We start from the raw sequence: 24,057 nt of genomic DNA, 5'->3' as shown, positions 1-24,057 counted from the left end.
GTAGAAGGCAAGAATAGAGTACCAGCGCTGTGTATTTTGGAAGCAATAGCTGATGTTACAGAAGGCTAAACTTGAAAGTTTGCCTACAGCAGAATATAATCTGTGTAGTTTCTGCAGGAAAAACATAACATTTACAGTTCAGTTGGAAGATATTCACAAGAAATGGTATTTATGTTACAGCAGTCAGATTCACTTTGATATAAATCAATATAGGATCTTGTTATTTAATAACTCACGTGATGTACAATACTGTTCACCATATGTCCAGAAAAAAAAAAAAAAAAGAAAAAAAAAAGAAAAGAAAAGAAAAAAGAAACGGAAGCATCCTATAAATAAGCATGCATATAAGGAAACATTTTCTATATATGCATGTGTAATGCACATAACATACAAAACTGGTCAAGTCTCCTGAAATGTCAGTCTATGAGGATGTAGTGTGTGTGGCTTCACTATGAGCTTTGTCCACATACCCAGCACAAGGGAAAGCAGCCCTGGAGCAGCTCTGAAGCACACAACTGTCACCAGAGCACGGGGCAAGGAAGGCTCCTTGTCACTTAAAGATCAAGGGAAATGGTGCTCCTAACCTAGATCAGGGGAGGCATTCATTTAACCCGGAGATAAAAAGCAGTTCCCAGGATTAGAGCCCACCATCCCTCCTGCACTTTCAGGTATTTTTGCTAAGTACAAAATCAAGTTGCCAGCAGGCATTACGATCTGGTCACTAGTACTTCCATCTCAGAATTCACATCAGTCCATCACAGTTTCTTGTCAGGGAACAGATTCTCTGCAAATATGAAATAATCATTAGGTTCTCTTTACCAGCCTTCCTCAACCATAAAAGAAAGCTCAGTGTTAATTTACATGATGTGAACGTGTGTATGACAGACAGGGGCAAGGAACTGAGGAGCGCATTTTGTGTTAATGAAAGGTGACGTTTTTGAAAGGGTGCATCTATTCCAGCCACAGCATCATCTCTTTATCAGTAAGTATGCATATTGACAATCCCTGAAGAGTAAGCCGGCTACAAAAACTCTTTTATCTGTTTCCAAACTAATCTTCTACCATCTTTAAAACTGTACTGTAAGAAGTAAGCACTTTCAGTAATATAAGGTGGGTATTTCACAAATTCTCACTGAAAATATTAATTTTGTATGTGAGCGTGCATGGCAATTAAAATTTGGCAGAATATATTACCTACAAAAGAGAGATTTCTGATACCATCAGCTCTGCTGCTCTTGAGGGAATTTAGCACCTACTTCATGTAATGCTGTTCTGGAACATTTTGTAGAAGTGCACACAGGGATGGTCACCTGCCGAAGCTTTCCTCCAGTTGCCACCAAAGCTGACATCCAAAGGCTTCAACCACACACACAAGTTACTCCACCACTGCTCCACCACAGTCTACAATTTGCTCAGAATTTTAACTGACATTAACAAGTATCATAAAAGTATCATTTATGTCAGCTCAGCAAGTTAGAGTAATCAGGTAGTACTCACTGTTACTAATTACACTGTGCTTTGCTTCTGTCTGTGCTATCACGCCTAATCTAGGTTTAGGAGGACAAGCTACAGTGTGTTAAGGTGAAGGACAACTCAAAAACCTGGCAAAACCAGCACATGTGCCCCATACAAACAAGCAAGGCTCGGATACTGTCCAAATGTTTTCCCTCACTCATTGACTGTATATGCAGACATACAATGACCAGCACTTGCTTCCAAATTTTGTAATTGCCTAATTGACATAACCAGATAATTGTGATAGGTTCTTAGTAGAGACAGATAAGACAAAAAGTGATAAATACACAAAAGATAAATGATATGATAAATGCATATGTCGTAAGACTAGAAACTAACAGATTTCCACAGCTGGGATCATCAGTGCTTATGAAGAAGGTAGCCTTACTTAATCAAAGCATGAAAAAGCCTTGGAAATGAGGTTAAAAATGACAGGACAGTAGCATTTAGCTTTTCTGTAGCTAGAACATGTGAAGCAAAACGTTGACCTCAGCAGAGTTAGAGCCTAAACTTTTACTTTTTCCTGGGACTAAGATTTCAGCCCCGAGTTCCCATCCTGACACCAGGCTGCCTCATGCTCCTCTTGGAGAGGATGCGGGAGAGATAAGCAACGCAGCACTACACTGAAAGCACAGCTCTGCCTCAGGACTTGCTACGTTTATCTGTGATCAGCTGCTGCAGGAAAGTCTCATCCTCTCCCTAGCATTATCTGCCATGACGTTTGTACAGGAAGATTTTAAACTGGCTTCTACAAGGACTTCAGTGCCCTTTCTTTGCCACTAATTAAAGCAGTGCTGGGTGCAGCTGGAGCACTGACTGGTCCCCAGTCAGTGTGGGCTTGTGAATTCTCTTCTGAGGAATAAAGACATTACTAGGGTAAATTGCTTGGCCTCACTTTGAGTTTTGGATTCACAAAACATTTGTAATGTTTAAAGTGCTTTTTCTTTGTTTTTCTGTTCATTGGAGATAATTTTAGGACAAACAAGTCCAATTCTGCTTTTTATTTGTGCTTTTTGGTTAGATCACCGTTTGATTTATTTAAACTTTACTCTTTGCAGTCCATAGGTCTTTTATGAAACAGCAACATGATCAGATACTTACATCTCCCTTTCCTTGGTTAAATAAATAGGAGGGAGGAAGGAACAGAAACCTGAAACTTCATAAGGATTCATTCGCTTATAATTCTTCCCCCCAGTACTTCCACTGAAATGACGAGATCACCAAGGGTTAGCTCATCTTCACACTCAGAAAGAAATTTCCTGTTCACGTTCATCACAACAGTACCCAGTTTTGGAGCACTTCCCAAAAGAACTGGATGAATTACTGAAAGGGGGCTTTCTCATTGGGTCCTGGTACAATTTAACTTTGCACTTCTATTCTTCCAGAATTGGTAAAGGAAAAAATTAGAAGAAAAAAAAAAAAAAGGAGGGGGAAAAAAAAGCAGACCCTAGTGTAGATGCAGTTTTATCAACATAGGAGTACTAGTAACTAATTTAATACCTGTTTGGGTAAGTAGGTGGCTGTACCAATCCAAAGTGTTCTACCATATTTGCAGTAGGTCTTTTAGTAAAACTGCTACTGTTAATAAACATTCACATTTCTCTCTAACATAGTCTGGTTTTCAAGAGTGCAGAGACACAGAAATTACTCACAGAAATTAGGAGAATTAATCCTCAGCCATCAAACTCTCAGCTTTAGTTTTACCCAAGAATCAGCACAGAGATTACGTCTGTATGCTGTTTCTGGGGCTCCTGGCCAAGTTCCTTGCAACTGTGTCTTCATGAATAAAAAGTTAAGGGGAAAAAGCTGCATGCTTGCCAAAATAATCCTTCTGCTTTTTCTTTTCCTGCTACTTTCTTCCCTTCAATTGCTTTGGGGCATCACTAAAAATATAGAATTGCTATAAAAGATTATTGTTATTTATGAACAGATTTCAAGCTGAAGATTATTTCCTTTTCATAGCCCTCGTTTGAGAGCTATCTATTTGTGGAAACATCAAGTTCTACAATATTATCTATGCAAAGTGCATTTCATTACAGTAATCATAGGAAGATGCTTTCACAAGGAATCTGCACAACATTTAATGTGTGCTGTAATGTTATGCAGAAATATGTATTAGAGTATATAACCATAATAGTTATAGAAGTGTTAAGTGCTGCCTAAAGTACTTGTTACAAGGGTGAAAATGGAACTCTGCTTTTCCCCATGAAGCAAATGCATCATTTGTTAACAGCCAACAAGCTGTGAAACGGGAGTAACTTCAGGGCACTGTCATATCCTGCACCACGACTGGCAGCCTCCGAATCCTGCTCCAGTCCATGGAACTCCCTACATCCAGCTATTCAGAATATTGTAACTATTTAATCAACCTAATTTCTCGTTCATTTGATTGCAGATAAGTACTTTAATGAAAAGCAAGGGTAATACTTTAAAATGAAGCTTTGTAACAATTGCAAGTGTACTGTGTATTGTTCATATTTGGGGATGGATATACATAGCATATACAAAAAATATATATAGCATATACAAAAGGCATATGAATATTGGGAATATATATAGCATATACAAAAAGAATATGAATATTGGGAATATACTTACAAATATAGCAATGGCATTTTCTGTACTGTACTTTGTGTATGTCAGAAATTCTTTTAAGCCATAACAGTACATGATGAACTCCTCTGGCATAACATAAGCTTACTGAAGTAAACAATGCACATTGATAATAAAATAAAACTATTGCCTAAGTCACACAGCCACACCACTTTTGCAGTTAAGAGGCTGATTGCCCCCAACACCTAAACAAAATATAATGGAAGCTGTGTTTATGTTAAACAATATCAATATTCAAACTATATTAAATACCATTTATAACTCAGGGGTCATACATGTAACCCTAGCAATATTGCCATCAGCTATTATTATAGTACAAAGGGGGGGGGGGAGGGGGAAGCAGGGAAGGTAGTCTGTAAGTGAAGCCTGGGTCCTAAGCAAAATACAAACGTTGAAGGGGGAAAAAAAAAAAGAAATCCCAATAGATTGTTCACTGTCTTTTCCTGTACAAGAACTAAGGGGAATTAACTATAGCTAAGATGAAAAAGCGGATTCAAAACAGACAGAAGGTGGTGGTATTTCCCACAGAGTGTCATTGTGCCTTGGAATTGCTTGCCATTGGAGGCTTGCAATTGGAATTGCTTGCAATTGCTGTGGAGGCTAAAAGCTTACAGAGGCTCGAGACAAGACTGGAGATGCTGGCAGAAAAGAAATCCATTGAATATCACCAAATCTGTAGGAAGAAAATCTGACTCAGGAACTGCCTGGCAGCATATATTTGCAAGCTGGTGAAAGCAGTGCAAATGTCAGCCCTTCTTTAAAAGATGCCCATACAGGAGTTTTAAGTGTTGATAGGACACCACATATACAGACTTCTGGTCCAATCCAATAAAGCAAATTTTATGTTCAAATTGCTTGCAAAAGCAATTCTGGTTCCTTGCACTAATAAAAATAGTGTAAATGTGTATTGTATGAATGACAAAAAGTTATGATACAGTATATGGTACAGTAGCAAAAAGACAACAAAACAAAAAAAGCCCAAACCTTTATTATACTGCATTTTAAAAATTAACTTCTTTTTTTTTTTTTAAGTAACATACATTGTTAACTTGGTGAGTGAGTTCCTTAAACTTCCTGAGGATACAACTTTCTCATTAGATTTAAAAGCACCACCACTGAAGGAAATCTGGATCACATTTAATCTGCTGTGGACACAATCAACTCTCAGGAACTCAGCGCTCAACCTGGGCCCTGTGATGCATAGCTCACCCTGCTCCCGCATCGCAGAGATGAAGCAATTCTTCAATTCTAGCCCTGTAGCTGAAGCATTTTAAGCACAGAATAACACTGACAGTGCACTTATCTGCAGAACACAGGCCCCTTTCTCAATTGCAAGCCAGGTTTTTAGCTCACAAGGGATGTTCGGTGTTATCTTTATTCAGTGAATTATGTATTAGCTAAGTAAACCTGTATTTAAATTTTAATGGAGCATTTTAGTCAGGCGAAACTGTTGTATTTACACCCTGATTGGAAATGTAAATATCAAAAATGTCAATGGACAAATAAAAAGATGTCCTCTGCACTCCAAATTTCTGAGTGATATTTTGAGTTAAACAATTACAACTCCCAAATACATTTTGCTAGGGCGAAGTGTACAAATATTAAGAATACCTCTGAATTGAAGACTTTCTTAAATAATTCTGTTCTCACTATAAAATGTCAGTATATATTTACAGCTCCCATGTCCTTCAAAAAATTACATTCTCACACATCCCCAGAGCTCATAATGCTGCCCCCACTGATGTGCACAGACTGTCCTGCTGACTGTTTGTTTCCGGTGTTATGTTTGAGACAGTAGGGACACAACCTAAGAACGCACTTTAAATAAACTGTATTTCCTTCAGACTAAACTGAGATAGATGGTACAAATAAAAGAAACCCTCCTGAGAATACTCACAAGAACTCAGCTGTTTAAAGACGACATTAAGTACAGTTTACACAACAGGCCTTCAACATAAGCAGAGTATTATGTATTTTGTTTCCTTCCATTTTATCCCTAAACATTTGATCACTTTTTATACATTCTGCAGTGTCATAAAAATGCCTGTAATATTTAATTGTATACACTAGTGCTTGTAATATTTTTATTTTGCCCCTACCATTCATATTTGCACACAGTCTCATTATTAGAAGCAGCTAGTACCAAAGAGCACTGCAGAATCCAGCACTTTGCTAGGCTAACAATCCTTGCATGAATGTTACCAGAGTGTGTCCAAAGAATCCTCTCATTTACAAACTTGTTGCACAAACTCCAGAGCATAATTCTAGAAGTGAACGAGAAGTTCAGTCCCTGCCCATTCAGTCCACAGCATGTTCGAGCCATGGAGATCACTGGGTTCAAACACAAATAATTCTGCTTTTCACTCTGTGTATGTGCTAGGAAGAGCAGAAAGTGGAGTAAGACCATCTGTACTCTCAGTCCTACCATTAGGAATATCTCATGTCCCAGGGAGCGGTTGCTTTCACTTCTCACAACAGTCACTGGGCTGGTAGCAAGTGGATCTGGGGAGAGCTTGCCCATGAGCCCAGCTCCCCCAGCACAGGGAGTCCTGCTGCTGGACGTTAAGAAATGGCTTTGAGCATTTCTGCTGCCAGCAATAGGATTTTTAAAATAATTGTCCAGAGCAGAGCATAAGAGTTCCCAAACTGACAGTGACGTAATCCTTCTCCCCATTTCAGTGTATTAAAGAGAGCTGTATCCTCAGGACAATCTACAGCACAAATACACAGCGCTGGGTAGCAGTGGATGCAAAACAGGTGCCCTTCATTGCCAGTGATTCTCTGGCGATATATCCATCCCTACTTCGAATTCACATGAAATTACAATAAAGTATTTCATAGGATCCTTCAGTTCTGAGTTTCTGCTCTTAAGACATATAAAATTATTTGCCTGACTTGAAATGTGGACTTTTTCCCCTCTCCTCTGTCCATGCCTGCACTTCATTGTGTTCCCAAGCTAAATTCAGAAAACATCCATAGAGAAGAACAGGATCTTAATGCTAAGTTCTCTCACCTCACAACCGACACCAACACTGGTCATTCTTCTGTATATCACTTGCTCAATAAGAGATTTTTTTTTTTTAATATTATCTACTAAGAGTTCATTTATACATTACATTATAACATTAAAAATGTTTCATCTTCTGATTTCAAGAAATAATTTGTTATTTAGGTAACTTTTTTTTTAATCTCCAATACCAAATTTATTTGATATATGTGAGCATAGCAACAGCTGTCAGTCAAATCAGTTTCAATCTGTCCCACGATCCAACAGTGTCAACACCAAACAAGTGAGTTAAAGACCTTCAAGCTTCACCAACGTATTACAGCAATTTGAAGCTCAGGGAACACTTTAGGCAAATGCAGCCTAATGTCAGGAAGGCAGCAGCTAGCAGGAAATGTGGAGATAGCAGCCTGCAACAGAGGATCTTCCAGCTCCAGGAGCTTCAGAAGACCCTGCCAGCTTCCCCCTTGGCCTCCCGCCAAGAGCGGAAATTACAGTGTCATGACACGCAACGCTTACTCTTCTTTTTCTTCTTATGTGCACCAAATGTCTGTTTTATTTCTCATAACAAGTTTTGGGTTCTGCTGTCCTACTTGATGCCCTCCTATCTATAGATATTTTTTTAAAAAATGGTGTAGAACGACATTGGTTCTTTGGATTCTTATTCTGAAGATGACAAAAACAAACAATAGTATATGTAATATGGGTATACATTAAGAATACATTGCAATAAATATGCATATTTAAGGAAACATAAAGTACAACCGGAACACTGAGATTGCAATGGCACAAGAAACAATCTACCAGAATTTTTCCATTAACGTAAACAGGAAACAGTTGTCAGATGGCAGCACGATGCCAGCAGTCAAAAATGAGTGATTACAAAATTCAAGTCATCCTAATCCTAGTGCAGAAGCATTAATAGAGGCTTTTCTTTCATCACAAATGAGTAATGCAGCTAACCTCTGACACTAGCCTGAACTTCTGACTTACCTAAGAAAGCTGTGTTCTATTGCTAGTAGTGCAATAGATGAAGTAATGTTTCCATTAGCAAAAGTATCATGCAGGATTTATAAATCTGATATAAATCTCGAGATGAGTAGAAACACAAAGCCAAAAACATTTAAATGGTATCTCTGCATTGGCTCTAAAGACATCTTAAAAAAAAAAAAATACCCCATACTGCACTTAAATCTATTATATACAGGTCAACAAGATTTCCTCTTTATCAAATTGAAATTGACCTTCTACCCTGCCGAGTGAAAGAGTTCCACATAAATTGCCAAGGACACAGACTGCAGGGGGAGTTCAGCCTATATGAGGGAGCTCACTGCATGCAAACGGCTTTTGCTTAGGAGCAGAAATGCAGTTCTGAAAGACCGTGAAAAGAAAGACACTCTAACCTGTCATCTACTCAAACACTCCTGTCCTGCTCTTTCCTCATTTCACGTCTTCTTTCTCCTGTAACAATGAAGGACTTTGCTGATCCCATCTGTAGCAAGTGTATGTACCTGTGCACACATTCCTATTTTAAATGATTAATCTTAAAAACAAGTTCTTACACCATCACAATTATATTTTAAAAATATATATTTTAATGCACTATTATAATCTACATTTTGAGAAGCGGCAATGTTATTATTACTGTTATGACAGAGGTCATCTTTACATTCTTTCAGTTTTGTTTCATCAGTTGTTATTGACTGTATTGGGCATATCACATAGCAGATAGCAGAGTGCCACTATGACCCTGCAGGGAACAAAAGCTAAGGACAAATTTGCTGCTGCAAGTAATTCAAAGGATTATCACACAGCCCAATCCTTAAATTTTATTAGAAATTGATCCCCTAACTGAATTAACTATCCACAGCAGGTTTTTATCCAAATTAAGTTTACTTCTTAAGTTTGTCTAGAAGCAGATGGCAGTCTTTAAAGATTATTGGAGATATAAACCTTTCTATCTCATATATATAATTACAAATCAGTATCGGGTCTCTAATTTGTAGACAGCATGCGCTTTTCTCTGGCTATGGAATCTTCTGTCATTACGCCCAGGTCTAATTGCATTTACTGTCATACTAGCAAAATGTAGCATTTATCTAAGAGGTTAATCTACTGCTAGTGTTGGCTACGAAATGTGGGACCATATGCTTTCCTACTATGAAGAGCAGAGGACCAAAACTGTTTAAGCAGAATTAGAATTTCCTATAGGGCAAACTCATGGGAGACCAATTCTCCTCTAGCACCCACCCTTTGCTCTAATCCCTCACCAGTAGGACATAGGGGAGAAGGTCCCACAGATCACTTACGTGGGAATTTAATCATCCAAGACAGATTGAAACTGGTTCTAAAACACATTTCTCCCCTAGCTGTCAGAATGTTACCACAACTGTAATCGTCTTTCTGCACATGCATCTGCACATCTGATCAATTAGGATTATAACGCATGTCTGCTTGCAGGAGTCAATGGTCTTTCTATCAGGGACTGGCTTAAAGAGACTGCCTTCCTCACAGAGGAAATGGTAAGGACTATGAAGCACAAAATAATGCACATTCCTTCAAATTGCAGTGGCAATTTGGTTTAAAATTCCTATTTAGAAGGTGCCTAGTCTTCTTTCCACTGAACATGACTGGTGCAGTATACACTCTTTGTTCCCTTCTGTGTCCAAATGGAAGTATTATGATGCTGGGTGTCACCTCTTCTTGTGATCACTTGGATAAGCGTAAACTTCCAGCAAGGGTCCTCATTCTCAGCTGAAGCAATTCACTTTCAAGTGATCCATCACCCCGGCCATCAGATAAATAGATATCTCTCTCCTGCTGAGACTGGCTGTATGTAAGAAACAAAGAGGATTTTTAATTCTGTGAATAACATTTGCCTGGATTTTAAGCTAATTTCTGTGAGGACATGAAGCCTTCATAAGGAGGGCCTCAATTCTTAAACCTGCAACATTTACTGAATGCCTATGACTACTTCCTTTTTGCTGGACATCTTTGAGTTGAGTTTGCCTCCAAATGTCATTTTAGCCACTTGTTCTTACTTGTATTCTATGTTTAGGCCTGGGTGGGCATTTTTAATTAGCATGCATTTCTGTTCCCTCATTGCTTGTTGCTGCTACTCTCAGTGGGAAGAGTATTTTTTACAGCAGCTACAACATACTGGTTTTTGTTTGTTTATTTGTTTGTTTTTTCAAAGTCACCAACTTCTTGCCATAACACTGCTTGACTTGTGTATCAGTAATTCCAGAAAATGACTCAGTCTCTAATTACTCCATCTGATAATTATTCAAGTTCCCACAGCTCAGTGGGAAACATAGCTTAAGAGCTGTTATGGTTTGCTGACTTTCAGTAGGTAAAATGTACTTGCCTACATAAATTCTTTGGTGGATTTTCTAAAAATTTTCACTGTACTTCCAGCTTCTCACTTAAATCTCTGATCTCATTTTGATCTTCTTGCTACAGAGAGAAAAAATTGGTCAAGTGATGCAAGTGATTCCCTTCAAGCTAATGGATTCCAGTGGCTACATGGGCTTAGTTTTTTGTTTGAAGATTAGGAAGGTGGTTTTGAAAGTCTAAAAGAGGAATAAAGCTGATAAAAACTTGTATTTAATTCATGATAGGAATCAAGTATCCAATGATTCTACTGACCACTGTTGCAGCAAATAAGAAATGGGATTATTTGGCTGTTCAATTACTCGTTGCAGTCAGTTTTGCTGATGAGCGGCTGCAGCTGAGAGGTTAAGTCAGTGAAGACAGGAGAAAATAAGTATTTGATCAGGAAGAGCAAGGGAATAATGGTGTATGTGCGTCTAGCAGAGTTATTATTGTTTTTATTTCCTAACAGAATGATGGAAATGATTACTCAGCTATCGCAGATGTTCCCCTCACTGGCAGGGTCCCGCTAAAGGGCAGAGCCTCCACCTCCAGTCAGTAATAGCGTCCCTCTCCCTCCCTACTGCACCTGGCAAGCCTGGTGAAAAAATGCAATGGTGTTTCCTGAGCTCTGTGAATCCTCCCACCTTTGTGTAGTTTTGGGAGGTATCGCATGGAGATGAAATGGCAGAAATGAAATGCTGAAAACAAACTGGTGATAGCCTTCTTTAATCAAAGAGCTGTCCTATAAACAGATGAGAGTCACCACCATATCAGCCATGTTTAATTGAGACAGCTGGATGGGCACTCAATTTAGTTTCAAATTTTTTTTTGTCATCTGACATAAATTGGTTAGAAAGTGGTTTAAGCTACTTCAAAGTAGCTATAATCACATACGATCTTTTAGAGCCAATTGTGCTGATGAAAGAGGCTGACATCTTTGTAGAGCTGATAGATTTCAGTAATCATTTTTAGTCATTATAACCTGAATTAACTGCTTGAATACTGTGTCTTTTCTAACACAGAATTTTGCTGAGTGAACGCATTTTTTCATCCTATGTCACTTTTAAAAAGAAACAAGGTTTCAGGCTTACATATTGATGATATTAAGACCTTGAGTTCTCTGTTTTACAGACTCACCATGGGCTTCTCATATGTTCAGTATCCTCCAAGGAAAACAAGGTGGCAGTTCCATAAAGACAACCGACAAGTGTGCAGTATCTTCAGTTGAAAAAAACAAATAGATTTATCTAAACACTATACTTGGTATGAGCAAAATACCTACAAGAAAAGGGGAAAAAAAAACAAGAAAGCTGTGTCCTGGAGGTCAAAAAGCATAGGAGTAAAATGAGAACTGCCAAAAGTTGAGTCTTGACAGGTGACAGGTCCTGAAACTTAGGAGTTTAAATTAAAACAAATGTATACTACTCTATGACAGTACAGAGAAAAAGGGAACTGACATTGCAGTGAAGTTGTTACACAGTAAGAATTGAATTGCAATAAAAAATAGTGTTAGCATGTCCACCTCAAAAGAAAGTAAACTTTCTGACTCAGTTTTCTATAAAGGGAATGACAGCAAAAGCCAGACAACTGATGAAAATGTGTGTGTAACACGAAATCACATTCAAGACAGAAGCAAAGTTTTAAGTCCTGGTTTCAGCTAGGATAGAGTTAATTTTCCTCCAAGTAGCTGGTAGGGTGCTATGTTTTGGATTAGGATGAGAAGAGTGTCAATAACATGCTGATGTTTTAATTGTTGCAGAGCAGTGCTTACACTAAGCCAAGGACCTTTCAGCTTCTCGCTCTGTCCTGCCAGCAGGTGCAGCAGGAGCTGGGAGGGGACAGACCCAGGAAAGCTGTTCCATATCATCTGATGTTATGCTAAACAATATATAGGGGTGGCTAGCCAGAATGGGGGTGGGCATCTGCTCAGGGATAGGCTGGGCATTGGTCAGCAGGTGGTAAGCAATTGCATTGTGCATCACTTGTTTCGTACACATTAGTAGTAGTAGTAGTATCATTTTTATTATTATTTTCCTGTCTTTATCTCAACCCACAGGCTTCACTTTCCTGTTTGTCTCCCTCATCCCAGAGAGGGAAGGGAAGAGGGAAGGTGAACCAATGGCTGTGTGGTGCTTAGCTGCTGGCCACGATAAACCACAACGTTTGGTAAAATGAATTCAGACAGAATAGAAAATCTCTCACCATTAATAATCACAGAATCACAGAATTTTAGGGGTTGGAAGAGACCTCAAGAGATCATCAGGTCCAACCCCCTGCCAAAGCAGGTTCCCTAGAGCAGGCTGCCCAGGATGAAACAGTTCACCTATAAAATGGGGAATTAAGTAGTAAGTCATTAAAAAAATATATATATCACCTCAAGTGTTCTTGTCACATTAAGACGAGGGGATCTGGCCTCAAGTTGCACCAAGGGAGGTTTAGGCTGGATATTAGGAGAAATTTTTGTACTGAAAGAGTTGTGAGGCATTGTAATAGGCTGCCCAGGGACGTGGTTGAGTCACCATCCCTGGAGGGCTTCAAGAAATGTGTAGATTTAGAACTTACTAGCATTGTTTAGTGGTGGACTTCAGTACTAGGTTAAAGGTTGGACTGGATGACTAGGCAAGGCAAGAGCAACAAGGCTGGTGAAGACCAAGGCTTGGTCTGGAGAACAAGTCTTACGAGGAACAGCTGAGGGAGCTCGGCTTGTTCAGCCTGGAGAAGAGGAGGCTCAGGGGTGACCTTATTGCTCTCTACAGGTACCTTAAAGGAGGCTGTAGCGAGGTGGGGTTGTTCAATTCTTCTACATGCCTGATTCTACAATTTTATTTTCTGAATTATATATATTATGCTGACACTCTTGGGTAGAGAAAAACTGTGGTCTTGGCAACTTCAGAGTTATTACTTAGAGCTCTACAGAGTGCAAGTCTCTTAAAGAACTTTGAATGAAATAATAATATTCTGAGATGAAGAGGGAAATGGAAAAGTGTGATAAATACAGCATAGCTTTACCAAGGTAAATAGAGAGTTTGGTAGTAAAATAGTTTTATTAAAAAGGTGGGATGCAACCAATGTAACTTTTATGGACCTCAGTATCGCATTTGTTATTAAACCACATAAGGATCACAATTACATACACAGTTGCATAAATAAGAGATTGGGAGCAATGCAAGTTTATAAACTGGGGAAAGAATTGGCTGAAAAGAGATAGCATTATATTATATGGAAAAATGAATTGATAGGTTGGGGGAAGAGAAGGCTTCCTATTGAAATTTCTCAATGTTGCTTCTTAATAATCATCTTGTTATTTAACATTTTTGTTAATAACTTTGGCACAAAAATAAAAATGTGAAATTTGCTGATAGCATTAAATTAGCAATATCAAGTTCGAGAAAGTCCAGGCTATTGTACAGGAAAAATAGATGAATAAAAGGACTGGAAAAAATAAACATAAGACACAAATGTATGTATATAACAGACTAAATAACTAGATTTTGTGCTATAAACCAGGTGACTCCTCAGTTTGAAATGAGAGATATTAATTGTTCATAAGACAGCCATGAGACCATACAACACATATACAACACATACAACAGCACCGTACAACAATACAAAAGAAATAAAGAAAGAATTACATATGTAGTCCTACTATGTGTCAGGCTAGATAGCAAAGTGTTAATATCATCAAACACTGATGAGGTATTGCTTAAAATTACAGTGTCCCCTCTGATCACTCTTAATCAAGAAAGATGTATTCAAACATGGAACGATCACGTGGGAAAGTAAAGAATTACTCTGTATGAGCAACTAAGAAGCAAGGATAATATAGCTGTTATTGCTGCCTGTGAGTACTCATAAATACAGAAACCTTGGATGAGATTAATTTAGAGAACATCAATATAAAAGAAATGCACAGAAACCTTCTATTGATAACTGTAGCTTGAAAGTTAGAAATCCATTCCTAAATATCTAGAAGAACAAAGTTTCAGAACAGCCATCCAGAAGGGCAAAGAACTTAATCTTCTTAATCTTTAAAAAAGCTCAGTATGCTTATCATCAAGTCAACTAGAGGTTGCAGCCCTTTTTTTCTTTTTCCTTTTTTTTTTTTTTTCTTTTAAAAAACCACAAGGTAGGATTTAGGGAGCTCTAGGAAGTTCTTCCCAACTTTGCATCCTCTTGTGCTATGTTCCTACACTAGGGTGGAAGAAGCAACAGCGAGCAAGTACACCAAATAAAAAGCAAACAAAGAAACAAAAACTTATGTTACAGATACTTATTGTTTGTAAACAAAATGAACTCAAAAACTTCAGAAGTCAATAAAGCCACTACAGGTATATGCGTTCTGATAGGTTGTGTTCATTTACAATTTCACAGATGGAACAAAATTATGTACAAGTATCATACCTTTGATTTTATTTGTTTGTAGAAATCAAAGGCCAGGCAGTGGTCCATGCGGACCATTTGCATACTAGCGCAAGGGCAGAAGGAGCTATACAATGATACCTATGCTGCGTAACCTCACCTGAGGCACCCAGAAGAACCCTATGTAGTCTTCATTGTCCACCAGGGATGGCCAAGCTGGTACCAAGTCCCCAGAAGAGTGGAGGCAAGGACACCCAGCTGGACTCAGGAATCCCAACAGTTTCCTGGGTTGCCCTAAAAGGGGCATGAAACTTCTTAAAAAGAAGTTCCATACGGAAACACGTCATCCAAGTATGGTCAACATGAACAGAAAACCAAGAGGGCCAGACTATGTGCTTTCATAGCAACAACGGCTTCAACCTCTAAACAGGAGGAAGAGTCATACTGCTTCCTCAGCCTCTCTGCTCCTTCCTCAAGCTAACTACCAGCCACACAACAAGGTGCTGGAGCAGCAGTAGCGCCCCATCTAAACCCAGTCCCAGGGTCCTTTGAGAAAAATTTGCCAGACCTGCCAGAAATATTCCTCAGGCAGTGTTCAGTCCATCAGCCACATCTTGAACCATACAGACCCCAGATCATGGACTTTTATGAAGCAAATTAAGTCTATACTCATACCAAAACCCTGTACAACCTGGTAAGACCTCTCGGTGAGCATAAAGATGTTGGAATCAGAGGGCTGGAAGAAAATGGGACTGACAGCCCTACCAGAAGTATTATTTGCTGACCAACTTTTTAAAAATATAAAACTTGCACATATCAGGGGTCTCGTGACCACTCTGAGAAAAATAATGGTTTATTTGTTGATGTTTCAATTAACAATCTTGCTGCATTTCATGCGGCCACTTTCTGAGGCGGGTTATAAAAACAGGTAATTTGTAACAAATATTGCATTTCCAAAAAAGCACTTCAAGTCTGGGGCTGTTCTTTTCTACCCATGTAGCTTAATTATTTCATTTTTTCTAAAATAGAAACTGTACCCAACATAAATATGCTTCAATTCAAATTTCTGCAGTACAATTTACTGTGGAAATATCCTTGGTAGCTTCAAATGTTCACTCCCCTGATAAATGTCTTACATTCACGGGTCTATGTCTTTGTCTTCAGCTTGTGTTGCTTGGTGTTGTGCGCTGGAGCTGTTCTATCTGCCGCTGTCTCTTTTGTCTGTTGTTCTCAGGAATCACTGCTCATCTCATTTTTGTATAGTACTCTGTTTTTCACATGGTGTGTGATCTTTATTTATGTAGAAATAATTATGTAAAGCATATTTATATGAAAACATCTCACCCTTGATCATAACTCAGTATTTTTTACAATTATTTTCTTGGCTGATCCATTCCCATTCAGCGAGCCTGCTTTTGTCTGACTGAAGCCAATTAGAAGTTTATGGCCAAACTGAATGGGAACTGTTGCTGTTGACTTAAACGGGTACAGTCATCCTCTGTAAGGGCTAATTAGTCAAGGTAAGAGACCCAGTACTACTACACGGTTTCTTCTAGCAACTATGACTACGGTATTTTGGTGTATTTACTTCTGATTTTCAGAAAGGGCATTTTTCAGAATTGCTATATAGTACCCAAGGGTGCAATATTTTTCCTGTAGCTTTGGGATCCTTTTTTTTTTTGGCAATGATGTCAAATTAAAAGCTAAAAAAGATTCATATGATTCCTATATTTCTGCTAACTGTGCAAGTCCTGTAGCAATTTGAATTAATTATCCTTTTTTCAGTAAGTATTGAATTAAGGGCATAATTATGATTCCCAGAGGATCTGATTATAACCATTGTTTAGGCTGCTCAATGTACTATTTTATTGGCATAGTTTAATCTTGTCACAAGCTGTATTTTTCTCAACTTAGTAAGTATAGTCCTTCACATTCAAATATCTTTTTCTTATGACATTATTAGCACAACAGTTATTCACTTAACTGCAGTAGAACCTTAAAATCCAATTCATGAACCAGGCCTCGTTGGTTAAGTATTTACACAGAATAAAAAGATGACAGCTGACCCAAGCACCTTATCATTTAACTGTATGCTGCACTCATGGGGAGACAATGCTGACGATAAGCATTTTTCCCAGCGCTCCAGCTGCCTATCAATTCTTCACTCAGTAAAATAGCTATTTTTTCTATTTCCTTGCTGTTATTTTTTTTTAATTTACTATTTCCATTCTCATGTAAATTAAAAAAATATTATTTCATGGCTAACCAGAAGCCTACTAAGATGGTTTAATCACAGCTCGTAAAGTATACTATTTAATGAATATGCCATACAATCTCATGTTTACGCACTCTCTTTCGTATTCCACTGTTTTCTGGGGTCGTAGTTATCCTGCTGGCCACTTGCCAATGGAAGCACAGAATAAGCCCACTATAATGCTGAATAGTTGCTGTTTGTGCCTGAATGGCATCACTCGAAATACACAGGACCTATCTGTCATGATTTCGTGTGGTGGATGGACAAAAATATTATGTTTAATAAATTGGACAAAAATATTATGTTTAATAAATTATGTTATAATAAATATTATTGTTATATAATATTATAATAGTAGAAACAAGCTGCACTGTAAGCCTGCAGATGACAGAGTATTCTTCCCCTCTCTGCCCAGAGCAAAATTATGATCTCTCTCGCTGAAGAGTATTGGTACCAGGGAACACCTTGTCCTCATTCATGTCCTTCCAGCTACCTCCACTATTTGCTACTCCAGCGATACTCAGTGAAATATTTGTCCCCTTTTTAGCTGTGACAAATGAAAACTTGTCCTAACTCACATTTATTCAGCACTATAATATTCAGTTTCTTAGCATGGTGCATTTACTGAGACCCCTTTGCAACATCTCCAACAGCTCTGCCTCTCCCATGAAAGCAAGTAGGCTGGACTTTTAAACACCTAACCCTAATTCTATGCATTTTGTTCGGTCAGTACTAAAACAACCAAATTGCACCTTCAGAGGGGCCACTGGCCACCCATTTGTTACATTTCCAGACGTGCACATTTTCGGACACTCGCAGCTGATGCTCATTCAGCATGAGAAGAGCTTTCTGTAAGTTTGGTAAACCTGTAAGTTTGGAAAACTTTGGTAAACTTCTGCATCCTTTCTCTTGATACCTACAAAACACCCAACAGTGATGGGGCTGCTGATGGTTCAAGAAATTAACCACATTGTTTCGCTGCATCCCCTCTTCTGCCTGCATTATTTGCTGCTTCCTAATTCAGATGATTTTTTTTTTTTTGTTATTATCTGATGGTTTTATAGCAACCAAAACCATGACGCTCTGGTTCAAAAGCAGCAGCAGCATGCTGCTAAACAAGCAACCACTGCCCAGCGGGAGAAGGGAGGCAGGGAAAGGAGCCGGCAAAGGTTTCTCCTGCCCAAATGCCTTCTGCGTTTGCCCAAGCGCCAGGCGGGGACATCCCTGCCCGCACCACCTGCGCTTCTGTCTCAGCCCGAGCTCCCTCCTGCGACACTTTTCGCCTTCGGACCTCTTGCGAAGCCCTCGGGCACCTGTGCGGGCGAGGAAAACTCCGGGTCCCGCCCGCCACCCGGGAGGCGCAGGCTCGCCAGTGGGTCCCTGCCCGGCCCGTCCCGCCCCCGGCCCGTACCTCAGGTGCAGGTAGTGCACCAGCTTCGTCACCACCGTCACCATCCCGCCGCCGGGACGCCTTCGCCGCCGCCGCCGCCGCCGCCGCCCTGGGATGCTCCCCGGGGCTGCCGCCTGCCTGCCCGCTGCCCTCCGCCCTGCCCCGCTCCGGGAGGCCGGCCCGGCCCGGAGGCGGAGCCGCCGCCGCCGCCATCTCCCGCCCCGCGGCCTGGCACGGGGCCGTGAGGATCACCCTGCTCCAGCCCCCTGCCATGGGCAGGGACACCTCCCACCAGGCCAGGTTGCTCAAATCTCTGTCCTTGAGCACCTCCAGGGATGGGACATCCACAGCTCCTCTGGGCAGCCTGTGCCAGGGCCTCACCACCCTCTGAGTGAAGAATTTCCTCCTTATATCAAATCTCCCCTCTTTTAATTTAAAGCCATTACCCCTTCTCCTATCACCACATTCTCTGACAAAGAGTCCCTCCCCAGCTTTCCCGTAGGCCCCTAAAAGTACTGGAAATATCACATATAAATAATCTCTACATAAATCTCCATATAAAACACACATATAATCTCTACAACTGTTGGATTGGGATTATTGAGAGAATTCTGTGGTCTCTGTTCTGGAGATCAGGTGGTCACAGAGCAGATGATCACGGTGGTAACTCCAGGTTTTCAAGTTATGAATACTAATTACATCCTTTCTGCTGCACTCCAAATTGAGAATATCCATTCAACCTAATTCTGCCTTTCTCTTGCACCCATCCTGGACATTGAACCAGGCAAAAATCTCAAAAAATATGTATGTGAATTCAATTCAAAGATGGTCATAAAGCATGCATTAACTTGTAACAGGGAAGGTTGCAAACAAATATACACTTCATATTTTCCATCTCAGAATGCTTGATTTATAATAATGACTTATTCTAATGAAGCACTTCATTGTGTTGATAATATTCAAATCACTGAAACTCTAGAATTAAAGAGAAGTCACAGTACATAAAATGTTCCTAGTTCACCAGTATGTATTTTGGGACCATGGATAGCTTAAAAATAAGTAGGGCCACAAAGACAAAACTCATAAGTTTGATGAAAAATTAGACGGTTTTTCCTATAAATAACAGTTTGGTCACCGTACCCTTCTGCAATAAATTGGGTACTGTAAATCATATTTCAGTGTTTTCTAGGAAGAACTGACTGGAAATCCCCATAGCCAGTAAGAATTTTAACTCAGTTTCTGGTTTGCTGTAGTCTCTAATCCTTTCCATCTGCACATTCTTGACAATATCAGACTCAAGAGAAAAGCATGTGTAATTTTTGTTGATGAGTCAAAATACAGAGATTCTGTAAAGATAGAAGGAACTAGTTAAAAATAGATCCTTTTTGTAGCCACACTGTATAAATACTGCTATGTAGAATATTTATAGCCCCTTCTACATAAAGCTTTATATACCAGATCCTTGTGCTTGTTGTTTTCATTAGTGACTATTTTCCTCACTATACGTTTTTTCTGTACTTCCTGTATTTCTCAGCTCATGTCAATTACAGCTCAAAAATACATGCACTTCACTTGCTAACTTGTCCTCATGTCCTTCATGCTGCTTTACACCATTTACACCTCTGCTCCATCTGTGGGGGAGAGGTAGTTTCACATCTAGTAGATGTAACATGGCTGGCTTCCTTTTGTACTTAATGATCCCCCTTTTCATCCTCATATTTGTTCTTAGCATTTGTTATTTCTCACCAGCATTCCTAAATTAATCTTTAGCTGCTAAGTCTACTCTTGTAGTTATTCTCATAATAAATCTGTGTGGAAAAAAAAAAAATCAAAAAGATGAAGTAGATGTAGTATAGCAAATCCATTAGCATAATCCACAGAATTACAGAATCACAGAATCATCTAGGTTGGAAGAGTCCTCCAAGATCACCTAGTCCAACCTCTGACCTAACTCTAACAAGTCCTCCAAAGTGTTTTTTTCCCCAAATCATATGAATTATCTCACTAGATTAAAAATTCAATACTTTTTCTTTCTTTCCTGAAAACATTTATAGTTTCCATGGAACAAAAAATCTGAAAAGTCTGGTTTGTAATTTCTAAGTGGATTTTAGATATCAAATGTTTAAAATTAAATGAATAAAGTTTAAATCTTAGGGGTTTTGTGTCATTGTGTTTCGTTGTTGTTGTTTTCTTTTACTCCATTGCTTGAATTTCTTTCTTTCTTTATTTTTTTTACATTACATTCTGTTGTAATTCAGTAGTCAACAGGATAACATATATGTTTCGATAAGTTTCTGCCAACAAATCTCAATTAAAAAAAAACTTACCTTGAAACTTTTAGATTTTGTGTAATCATTATCTTCTGGCAGAATGCTGCTCATCAGAAAGTTGTAAATAATTCTGAAAATCAGAAATTTAGCCCTCTATTTTCACCATGCTAAGGATGAAAGCAAACCTTTTTAGAATAAGATATTTGGTCACACATAGTGGACAGCTGAGGCATAAGCTGCCGGAAAGGGAAAATTAATACCTAATCCTATTAGTTAATAGATGGCTTTCTCTGAGCTATATCATCATATGTTCTTTTTACAGTATTTAATTGATGTAATATAATTCTTTGTTTTCACATTCTTACACTTTTGGCTTGTAGACCTCTTTGTGATGTGCACAAATCAGCAAACCTCGGCATATTGCTAGAGTCAGGGGTAGTGACTCGAAATAGAAGACCAGTGTAACAAGCATAATTAAGGGTAAAGAATTTGAGAAAGAGCTGCTGTCTTTTGAAGTCACAGCTTTGCCTGCAGAGGAAATCCTTGAGACAGGATTCAAATAAGCTTCATGGAGCGAAGAGGTACAGTCTGTATAAATATATTCTCCATCAAAATGCACTTTGAGTATTGTCAGAAGAGTTCGCTGACTCTAAAATGGATCATGTGATTAAGATTAAGTGTCAGGAGAATATAGGAGCTATCAGATGTCTTGAGCATATCATGTTCTAATACATAAAAGAATCCAGTTCCATCTAGAGAATTAAGCGTTCATAATTTAACACAATCTATAGGCAAAACTCCAGAGAAGAGGCAAAAGAAGTTTCTGGTGACAAAACTTGTATTTGGTAGCTTGAAATTATCTGCATTTGTGGGGCTTGTGTCCTTTAGCAACATTATAAGCCCTAGGATTTGCATGAGATTTAGTTTTGATAATTTTGAAATACACTTTTCTTTTTTCCTCCCAACAGAGAAAGCAGGCTTGAGAAAAAATACACAGCACAAACTAATAACATTAGCAGTTCTCACTGCAGCTTCAAAAAGAACAGTTAAGATTGCAATAAAATTATACGGCACTTGTACTGCTGTATGAGATACACAATCTAGTAAACATATCAGCAGTTAAATGTCAGTTTCTCAATCCGTTCATTACTCGGTCTGTATCATGGACAATACTTATGCATACTTGATCATAGGCAATACTTAACATGAGTTTTATAATTTGCTTTCTTTAAGCAAGCAATTGTGTATTTCAATTTTTAAAGTGAAATTATAGGAAGGTATATGCCTTCCTAAAATTCTCACCAAGTATCTATGTGTTTTAGTTAAGAATATGTGGAACATTTTTTTCCTATACTATTTCTGACCTATATGGTTATTTGTTGTTTGTCAGATATCATTTTCTGCCTTATTTACTTCCAAAATCAACCAGAAGCAGTGTGAAAAGGATACTCTAACAGTCTTCATAGAAAAAGGCACTTTGTAGAAGAAAAAAAAAAAAAAGTGCAGTTTCAAGGTAACAGCAAGACATCAATTTTCTGTGTTAGAAATTAACATAATGTTTTACATAATGATCCTCTTTGCTGATCATTAAAATAACATAGTTACCTCGGCAACTGGAACATTTTGCAAATGTTATCTAGTGATACATAACACATTCTAAAAATATATGTAACAAATAAAGTATGAAACATTATCATTTGGGAAGAATTATTTTTTCAATAAAAATACCTTCTAGTCTAAGCAGATTTTTGTGAGAATATTTCAGTTTAAGGTAACTTTGTTTTTCAACTAAACTGATTTTATGTGCTTCAAACCTGAAGACCTGTTGTTGCTTCATTTCATGACAAAGGAAAACAATAGCTGGTTTTCACTTACCACTTGATGTTTTTTCCTTTAAATGTATCGTTGGTAAATGTTTAGAAAATAAAAATTATTCCTACGTCAAGTGTTGCAAGTTTAAAAAGCTCCAGAAAATATGACACACTGAAAAGTCAACTAATGAATTAGATATAGAGAGTTTACCATTTTAAATCTGAATGCATCCACTGCCTTTCCAGACCTCTCATTCTCTTCTTACTGGTACCCATGTGAACCTCACTGGCATAACTGAAATCTAATGTGACTGAAATGAACAGTCATTGACACTCTTGACCTCCTCTCTTTTTCAAGCAAAACTCATTTAACTGTGTTCTCAATTGGTTTTGGCTGTCTTAAAACTAATTTTTGTGTAGAAATGATTTTCTGAAAAATTTTGCCCAGACCTAGTTACCAACACATCTCCCATTAGAGAGAAAATTGCTCCCAGGTATGCAATTTGGTTCATATCCTCCAAAATCTTTTTTGCTCTCCCTAGGTACTGAAGACACTACAATCTTGAAACACCTTGTGCCATTGCCCCTTGCTGGCTGCTATTCTCTGTTTTGGGAGTGCATTAAGAAATACTTCCCACTTCTGTGGGAAGTCACATTTAAGAGGTCCTTTGCTAGAGTATTGTCCCAGTGGAGATAATGGGATCTTTGCTATTGGAAGTGGCAGTGGGCTACAATCACTTTGCAAATCCACAGCAAATAATCTCATATCAGGAACATAACGAATAGGAAAGGCCAGGCTGTGACTATCTTTGATTTAAGACCATGTCAGCAAGAATCTGAGTGTACCTTTGTATAGTTCTTAAAAGCTCCAGCTTCAGTTACCATCCTTGTATTTGATTGCAACTGTTTTCTAGGGGTAGATAGCCTTAAAATGTTGGGGTCTGGGCTTTTACTCAGGTTTTGGTTGCCCATAGTTTGTGTCCTAGTATTGCTTCCAGATCCCCAGTCCAGCATCCTATATGTCAGGATGATATCCAGGCATATATCTTCCCCATTGCTTGTCCTTGTTTGCAGAGTACACCTGAGTATATGAACTGGAAGACAACTGTAAGATGTTTATTTGGTCCCCTGAACTGGAAAACGGACGGAGTAGGGTACAAGTCCATCTCAAAGCATACTTGCCCTATGACATAGGTATAATTACCTAGGTGCATCTGAACAGGAAGGCACACCTCCTAAGGGATCCATATTATTCATCCTGAACAGAGGAGAGTTGGGGCATGAGTCTGTGTCTTAAAATCACAGTCTTACACTAAAAGGTTTAAAGCCAATAATAAAGGTATTAATTACATCATCAAATTTTATAGCCATTCCTAAGACCTTTATCCTCTCTGACATCTAATGAGAGAGTGCCTGCTGTCTGGGGCTGTGATTAGCTCACAAAAAGGAGAGATTAGAGTATTAGC

General features: G+C 38.7%; 1 protein-coding gene across 1 annotated transcript in view; it reads right to left on the bottom strand.

Moving 5' to 3' along the window:
• ARHGAP18 (Rho GTPase activating protein 18) overlaps positions 1 to 18,664 on the bottom strand; it is a 90,871-nt gene extending 72,207 nt beyond the window's left edge. Inside the window, exon 1 of the mRNA XM_038177097.2 lies at positions 18,532 to 18,664. Within this exon, the coding sequence (XP_038033025.2) occupies positions 18,532 to 18,575 (44 nt within the window). The 5' untranslated portion in view covers positions 18,576 to 18,664. The remainder of the gene's footprint in view (positions 1 to 18,531) is intronic.
• Positions 18,665 to 24,057: the final 5,393 nt, after the last annotated feature.

The sequence above is a fragment of the Anas platyrhynchos genome, chromosome 3, assembly GCF_047663525.1.
Source record: "Anas platyrhynchos isolate ZD024472 breed Pekin duck chromosome 3, IASCAAS_PekinDuck_T2T, whole genome shotgun sequence".
NCBI lineage: Eukaryota > Metazoa > Chordata > Aves > Anseriformes > Anatidae > Anas > Anas platyrhynchos.
This window is presented reverse-complemented; position numbering and strand designations above follow the sequence as displayed.